General features: G+C 48.2%; 1 protein-coding gene across 1 annotated transcript; it reads left to right on the top strand.

Moving 5' to 3' along the window:
- The first annotated feature begins 4510 nt into the window (after positions 1-4510).
- Positions 4511-6544, top strand: LOC306826170 (potassium voltage-gated channel subfamily KQT member 3-like). Its single transcript, XM_079347322.1, has 2 exons — positions 4511-4946; positions 5547-6544. The coding sequence occupies exon 2, from the start codon at positions 5678-5680 to the stop codon at positions 5993-5995; it is 318 nt and encodes a 105-aa protein (XP_079203448.1). The 5' UTR covers positions 4511-4946; positions 5547-5677; the 3' UTR covers positions 5996-6544.
- Positions 6545-8337: the final 1793 nt, after the last annotated feature.

The following is an 8337-nucleotide window of genomic DNA, read 5'->3' as shown; positions in this document are numbered from 1 at the left end:
ATGGAAAACTCAAGACGAGCCTCCTTATTTAGTGTCACTTCCTGATTGGATGTCGCAGCACATCAGACTTCAAAGGTCACATGATGCAAACTTATTTTTATAGTACAACATGCAGTCTGTCTACAAACCCCCCTGTGATGAGAAAAGTCCGTCCTCTCCGTCTTCTGCCTGCTCCACTTTTCAGAAAATGTGTAAATGAGATTTTCCCTTTATGACATCACAAAGGGGCAGCAGCCCCTCCCATTCATGACATCACAAAGGGCAGTAGCCCCTCCCCCAGGTGGGTGACACTCCCACAGCTAGGTGTTTGTTCTGCCCTCTGAGTCTGCCTTCTCACCGTAAACAATAGGACATGGAGCCAGAAAGCAGCGAGTACACCCGAGCCCTTCCAGAGAGGGGGCGTGGTCAGACACAGCTCATTTACATATTTAAAGCTACAGACACAGAAACAGCCTGTTCTGAGCAGGGCTGAAATAGAGGGGTTTATAGACCTGATCAAATACAGGATCAGAGTGGATTTACAACAACACACTTCACACACATGAAGAGGAGCGAGGACACTGATTTCACCTGAAGAGGAAGAGGAGATCATGTGACCTTCAAAAACGGGTCATCATTTTACTACATGTGTCCCAAACAACCACGAACATAAAGCGTACTTTCTTAACGTCCTCTCTCAGGGACTTGAACCCGGGTCCAAAGTGTCACGTGTCCTGCCAGCTTCCTGCAGGACGGATGGTCTCTACCCGAGGACGGCGTGTTCTCCACCTCTCGAGCAATAAAATTACACGGATGATGAATTCGGTTCCTTTCATGGACTGGAGTATTGATCGGCGCCCCCGTGCATCACCAATCACTTTACACCCACATATCGACACACGAAGCACCATGAAGCTCCATCAATCCACTGCTGCCTTAAAGCTTCACACTGGCCGAGTACCAAGTGGAGCTGCACGTTCAGGAAATGAGCTACGGTTAGCCTAGCATAGAAGAATAGTAAGTATGATAGCAAAACCTCCATATATCCATCCAGAACTAATATGTCCTGGTTTGAACCGACCAGAACTCTGCCATGGCTTCAATCACTGATTAATCTGTAGATGTCAATCAATGTTGTTGTTTGAACCAATGGAAAAACATTGCGAAGGCACCACGGGTCAAAGTTCAACACTATCAATCAATGTGCAGCTGTTTCGTAGCTAGCTTAGCTTATCATGCTAACAGGACCTGCTGCGTAACGACAGGTTGGCGAGCTGCGTTTAGCACAGGTGTTGTATTCTCAGTCGCTAACGGTGGAAATGCTAACATGGAACAAAAATGGCTGCAGGTTGGAAGAAGCGTTGTTACGATCTTCTGCAGTGAGGCAAACGCCGCTGACTTAAAGGACCTGCCAGCTCATGGGATCAGTGCAGGTCACTGATTGGTGGATTGAAACGTGGTGTAATAAAAATGTCCCGTTAAGCTTCATATGTCCAGATGAAGTGTTTGATCGTTTTTAAAAGATGACATAGTTGAACACTGGCTAGTTAAAAAAAAAGAAAAGAAAACGTTGATCCAGTTGCTGTATTTAGGAGAAAAACCAAAAACAAATCAAAGTCCTCACTCGTGTTTTCATCGGAGCGCTGATCCGTGTTTTCTGCTCAGCTCATGAGCGGATTCTCCGGAGTGAAAAAGAGGCAGCGTCAGCAGGAAGATCTGTTCTTTTATCCCACTATCTTAACAAGCTGCTCAGTACAGCTTGTCCGTGCCGAGCGTGTCACAGCGGCTCTGAACCGGAGGACGCTCCTGTCCAGCACGCCGCCACACTCAAATTATTGCTTTTTCAATTACACACTCCTCCCGCCGTTTGTCTTCCACATAATTAGTCAAATCCTCCGACCGCCAACGATTAAGCCGGAATACTAAAGGCCACAAAGACAAGCAATCAATCTATTTTAAGATTGTTCTGTTTAAATCCTCTGTGTGTGTGTGTGTGTGTGTGTGTGTGTGTGTGTGTGTGTGTCACAGAGGGTTTTATTTCCTGGCGAGCGCAGCGTGAATCAGGACAGTTAAACTTTAAATCGACTCCGTGAAGCTTTTTTTTACTTTTCTGAGCAAAATTTTGCAGATGTATTTGTTTTTGATTGGTTCTTCTTTGCTCTTACCTCATCGGCCAATCACAGCTGAGTCTGTACTTTTCCTGTTTTTTAAAGGGAAGAGAAAGAAATGATGTGAGCGTTGGGGTTGATTTTAATATTGATCCCTGGTCTGACTTCCTGTCTGGGTCGATCCAGCTCTGGGAGCGCACGCTGGAGACGACTTTTTGATGATTTTATTGGCCTGAGTTTTCTCCGTTTTTATTTTCTGGTCAGTGAAGTATCCTTTTTAATAAAATATTGTTTTTTGTAAACACCCTGTTGTTGTGATAAATCTCAGATGAAACTGTCGGCTACATTTTTTTGGTGTAAAGAGACGAAGAATAAATTCATTGTTATTCTCGACCTGTCCACTAGATGTCCTCAGATAGTCCCACCTGTCCTGCTCACCTGTTTCATCAGGCCTTCACTCCTGTGTTGTCAGTGTGTGAGCTGAACCCAGGAAGCTTCACCTGCCTGTTCATCGTCTGTGCATCCAGTAAGCATTTCTTTATCTTCATTTTATTTTCTTAGACTTGTTGTCTCTCCTCTGCTTCACAAAGCTCGATACAAACTGAACTAGTGATGATCCACATCGGATCCTCGTCCACGAGGCAGCGTCTGAATCCAGCTTTTCTTTAAAAGGACCGAAGTGAACATGATCAGCAAAATGACCCGGGTTGAGAGAGGTCAAAGGTCAAATAACGTTTCAGCATCGAGGCGTCCCTGGGACATGTAAAGAGGACATAGTCCTCCAGACAGATCAAATCCTACCTGTGTCTCCTTTCCTTCATGTCCTTCCCCTCTATCTCTCCTTGGTTTCCCACTCTGTCCTTTCAACACAGTAATGGCTGAAAGTTGAAATGTCGGACACTAATGTGACCTTTACTCCTTAAAGGTCAAATGTTGACCTTCTCCATGTTCCTCTAACATGTGTCTCTAGTCTGTCTACAAACCCTCCAATGATGAGAAAAGTCCATCCTCTCCGTCTTCTTCAGAAAATGTGTGCTCAAACAGGCCGGAGATTTTCCCTTCATGACATCACAAAGGGCAGTAGCCCCTCCCCCAGGTGGGTGACACTCCCACAGCTAGGTGTTTGTTCTGCCCTCTGAGTCTGCCTTCTCACCGTAAACAATAGGACATGGAGCCAGAAAGCAGCGAGTACACCCGAGCCCTTCCAGAGAGGGGGCGTGGTCAGACACAGCTCATTTACATATTTAAAGCTACAGACACAGAAACAGCCTGTTCTGAGCAGGGCTGAAATAGAGGGGTTTATAGACATGATCAAATACAGGATCAGAGTGGATTTACAACAACACACTTCACACACATGATGAAGAAGAGGAGGAGGTCATGAGACCTTTGATGCAAACAGAAGTTTCGATATGTCGCCTATTTCTTGCTGGAGCTTTACGGCTTTGATTTGAGTTTGAGTGAATTCAACAGAGAAAGAAAAGAAGTGGATAAAAGGCAGCAAGCAGCAGGATATAAAAGCAGCAGAGTCGTCTTTTAAGACGAGCCGGGCTTCTCATGTCATCGACTCTGTGACTGATCAAACATCCACACATGTTTTTTTTTGTTTTCATGTTGAACCGTCTCGCTCAGCTTCTGAGAGCTAATTACACCGCCTGTCAGAGGGGAACACGGAGCCAAACTTCTGTCAGATCTTACAAGAAGAGACGCTGGTAAACGGCACAAAGCCTGGACGGGGCGAGCATCAACATGTCCTCCTCTCACCGACTGTTTCTACGATTTAGACGCAGTTTCTTTGTTTGAAAGTGAAACCAATGCCTTGGTGGGCCCGTGAACGTGAAGCACTCAAACCGTCAGTTTCAGAGCGCTCCTCAGCTAGCTTCCCTCGGTGATGTCGCTCAGGTGTTGTTTTAGCGCTGTGTGTTTCATGTTTGCGTTAATTTGAGAAATCACCACGTGAACGTGAAGACGACGTCGAGGCGTCAGCAGCTCTACACCTCGAGAAGTGGAGTGAAGATAGCATCTCCTCCGCCATTGTTTTGAAGTCCCTCCCCGCCTTGATTGTGATTGGTCAGTGAAGGAGGACGTGATGATCTCTGTGACATCTTCTCTTTAATGTTCAAATAAACTTTGAATAGAATACGTGCAGTTCTCCATAGTCCCACTAGGGGCGCCACTGCTCTTCTTTTTTCTTGCGCACTGACTTCATATGTTCTCCTGCTTTACTTTAAAGAAAGATTATTTTATGTTTACCTTGATGATGTGGATCGTACTTCACTTTAAAACTTCAAAACACCCTGATGAGTGTGTTTTCAGTCAGGTGTGCTTTAATGTGTGTGTGTGTGTGTGTGTGTGTGCGTGTGTGTGTGTGTGCGTGTGTGTGTGCGTGTGTGTGTGTGTGTTTCATGTCCCTCTATATGCCAACAGGCGCGTGTGCATGACTGTGCATATCAGGGTCTGCAGCGAGCAGCTATTGGTTATGTGTCTGTGCATGTTTTGCTCCTGAACGCATCAAGGTGTACGGAGTCTGTCTGCGCGTGCACATTCTCCAGCTTGTGTGTGTGTGTATTTGAGAGCGCGCGCACGTTGCTTCTTATGAAAGACTCTCTCTCTCTCTCTCTCTCTCTCTCTCTCTCTCTCCCTCTCTCCCTCTCCTGCCTCTCCTCCTCAGATTCAGTTTTAGTATCGACCTCCTCCTCGCAGCATCTCTTGCTCTCCATCCTCCGTCTCCACCCTCCACCTCCGCTGCCGCCGCCGCCGCCTCAGCTCAGCTCAGCGCCGCTTCCTTCCTTCCTCTGCAGGTGGATGGAGGCTGGAAGCCCCGGAGACACGAGCCGACATGCCCGGGCAGCGCTGCTGGTAGGACTCGGTGTTTTTGTCTTCAGCGGGTTTCCTCCCTTTGGATTCTCTGAGAGTGTGTGTGTGTGTGTGTGTGTGTGTGTGTGTATGTGTGTGGATGCAGCGTAAATGCCACGTCTTTGTCTCCGGTGTGTGTGTGTGTGTGTGTGTGTGTGTAGGAAGCAGAGGAGTGTTTAGTAATTGGGCATTTGTTGCTTAAAGCTCATTCATTGTTTGAATGGATGAAGTGATTGGCAGGTTTCCCTTCATCGTCAGGGAGCAGGTCTCCTAAAATCTGTGAAATCCTCCTTTAATAACTCAAAGGCGCTCGAGCTGCTGTGTTCTGAGTTTATTCCACTCAGTGTGGATTGTTCCTGCTCACTGTGTCACACTTTTATGATTCCATCAGAAGGGCGTGGGGGTTTCTCTCTCTGCTTGTTTTTATGCACAATTCTTTTTTACATTTGTAGCCTGCTGTCTTCTCTGCACTCGTGCACCACATGCCGATGCTTGCCCAAGATAAAGGATGTAGCACACACACACACACACACACACACACACACACACACACACTTACTCTCTCTCTCTCTCTCTCTCCTCCCTCCTCTCTCTACCTTCCAGTCAGACTGCTGAGCACCTCCCTTCGCGCCGGAGTCCACATCCTTAAATGACCTGCGGCTGAGGAGGGGGCGTCTCCGGATCCAGCGCCCGGATCATGGCATGCTGCCCACCCCGGGCATCCAGCACTGACCATGGGGCTCCGGTCCAGGACCGTCGCTAGCGGCTCTGAGGAGCACAAGAAGAGCTCGGGCGCCGCTCACGGGGACTTATTGGACCAAGGCGCCGGGGGAGCGGACAAGGATGGCGCCCTGCTGCTGGTGTCTTCGGGTCGGGATGACTACAAGCGGGGCTCTCAGGGTATCGGCATCGGGCTGCTGGCCAAGACCCCCCTGAACTACACCCGGCCGGCCAAGAGGAATAACATCCGGAAGAGGAGGATCCAGAACCTGCTGTACGACGCGCTGGAGAGGCCCAGAGGCTGGGCGCTGCTCTACCACGCCTTCGTGTGAGTACAACCCCCTCAGTGTGTGGAGACCATGTGACCTCAGTCTGTGGAGACCATGTGACCTCAGTCTGTGGAGACCATGTGACCTCAGTCTGTGGAGACCATGTGACCTCAGTCTGTGGAGACCATGTGACCTCACTGACATGTCTCCTCAGGTTTCAGAAGTTTAGAAAGACTTTAAAACATTGAGCTGGTTTGGACTCTGAGTGTGAGTGTGTGTGTGTGTGTGTGTGTGTGTGTGTGTGTGTGTGTGTGTGTGTGTGTGTGGACTGCTCAGCTGAGTTGTTATTTTGAGTTAAACCACTCAAACCCACCAAACTTACATAAGAAGCGCTCTGCACAGATGGAGCATGATGAGCGAGTTTGTGAAGTAGAGACCAAACGCTGAGCTCGCAGGCTGACAGGCTGACAGGCTGCTTCTGGTTCTGGATCTGGTTCTGGTTCTGGTTCTGGTTCTGGTTCTAGATCAGTGTTTGTGCAGCCAGCGGAGCCTTCACTCTGTCTGCAGAGGTTTGTTGAGATGGGACCGTCATGTTTGCACCTTGCTGCTAAATTCCACAAACTTGAATCTCCGCTCCTTTACGGCGACCGAGCCGCCTTACGTGTGTGTGTGTGTGTGTGTGTGTGTGTGTTTGTGTGTGTGTGTGAGTGTGTGTGTGTGTGTGTGTGTGTGTGTGTGTATGAGCGTCCTCTGGCTCCGCCGCGCTGCGTCTCCGCTCCGTCAGTCTCTGCAGCAGATTCAGAAGGACAGGAAGTGGGACAGCGAGACAACTTTAAGAGCTCCAGTCCGACGTGCTTTCATCTTCTGCTGGTTCTGTCATGTGACTCCAGCTGTGCCTGTCATGTGACTCCAGCTGTGCCTGTCATGTGACTCCAGCTGTGCCTGTCATGTGACTCCAGCTGTGCCTGTCATGTGACTCCAGCTGTGTGGCGGCGCTGCACAGGTTCTGACTGCTGTCCACTCCCGACAAGTGACGCATCAGCAGAACAAAGATGGAGGCGGCATCGAGAGCGGAACGTTTGCACTTTATTAGGAATCATGCTGCCGCCATCTTTGTCCGACGTCCTCACCTGCAGGACGCTTTCTGTCCTCGTCCTCGTGTGTGTGTGTGTGTGTGTGTGTGTGTGTGTGTCTCTACAACACCACATGTGACAGTCCAAGATGGCCGCTCCGTATGTGGCGCTGAGCCTTTAAAGGGCGGCATACGCAGTGTGTCAGTTCATCAGCTGTACGACATCATGAAGGAGAGAGGTCAGCGGCGGGGTCAACCAAGGTCGAGGTAAACTGAGGGAAGCGTGTGTGTGTGCGTGTGTGTGTGTGTGTGTGTGTGTGTGTGTGTGTGTGTGTGTGTGTGTGTGTGTGTGTGTAAACTGATATTTCCCGCACTTTTCTTCAGCGGTTGTGTTACACAAATACAAATCATGAGTCTGACGTCCCTCAAACACTAAATTATTAATAACAGGTCTGAACGTTTCTTTCTTAAAGGAGCAGGACGTAACTCTGACTCTGTGACGTGTGCTGCTCAAAGGCACTTCAGCACTTCACCCACAGATGATGATGATGAGGATGAGGATGACACATGTATAGGGAGGAGAGGCAGGTGGGTGAAGAGGTGGAGGGGTGTGAGAGGGCGACATCAAACACAATAAAGCAGGTTGATGTTGACTTTTAGTCTCCTCCAATCTGATTGGTCAGAGATGATCAGGGCCTGTTTGGGAAATCCTGAAAAACAACAACTGGAAACAACAAAGAGCTTGAAAGGCGTCACACATCAAGAGTTCCCAGAACAGCTGGGTTCATTTACTTTATTACCTTTATTATTATTTTTATTATTAATATTATTATTATTGTTTTCTCTTTTTTCTTTTCCTCGTAAAAAAACAAACATCTGTGTGTGAAGTAAAGAAATAAATAATTGATCACAAAAAGAGAAAAGAGTTCCCAGAATAGACTCAGGTGATTCAAAGCGCTCGGTGAATATTCCTTTGGACAGACGGGCTGCTTGACTGATATCTGGAATAATTGAATGTGAGCCGGCGGTCCGTTTCCTCGCTCTCAGGGAGCTGAGCGTCTCGTCTGACACGTGGTCACTCCCGTGATTCCCCGAGTCGTCTTTTCTTGTTGTTTTGGTTTCAAGGTTTTCCTCTTGTGTCTGGTTCGAGGTTCGATTCCTCCATCTTGAGGTCTCACGTGTATGAAGGACCGAGTCTGGTTCTCCGAGCACGTGGTCAAAGTCCACTTGACGGGCTGCACTTTGTTTTAAGGAGCCGTTTTAAGCTCACCTTTGCTTCACATGGTGAAGACAGGATTTAATGGTGAAGACCATTTGAGACAGGATTAATTAG

Source organism: Symphodus melops (assembly GCF_947650265.1).
Source record: "Symphodus melops genome assembly, chromosome: 7".
NCBI lineage: Eukaryota > Metazoa > Chordata > Actinopteri > Labriformes > Labridae > Symphodus > Symphodus melops.
This window is presented reverse-complemented; position numbering and strand designations above follow the sequence as displayed.

What these genes read in the sequence shown, in the direction of transcription:
- LOC306826170 (XM_079347322.1), top strand. Translation starts at nt 5,678, where the DNA reads ATGGGGCTCCGGTCCAGGACCGTCGCTAGCGGCTCTGAGGAGCACAAG.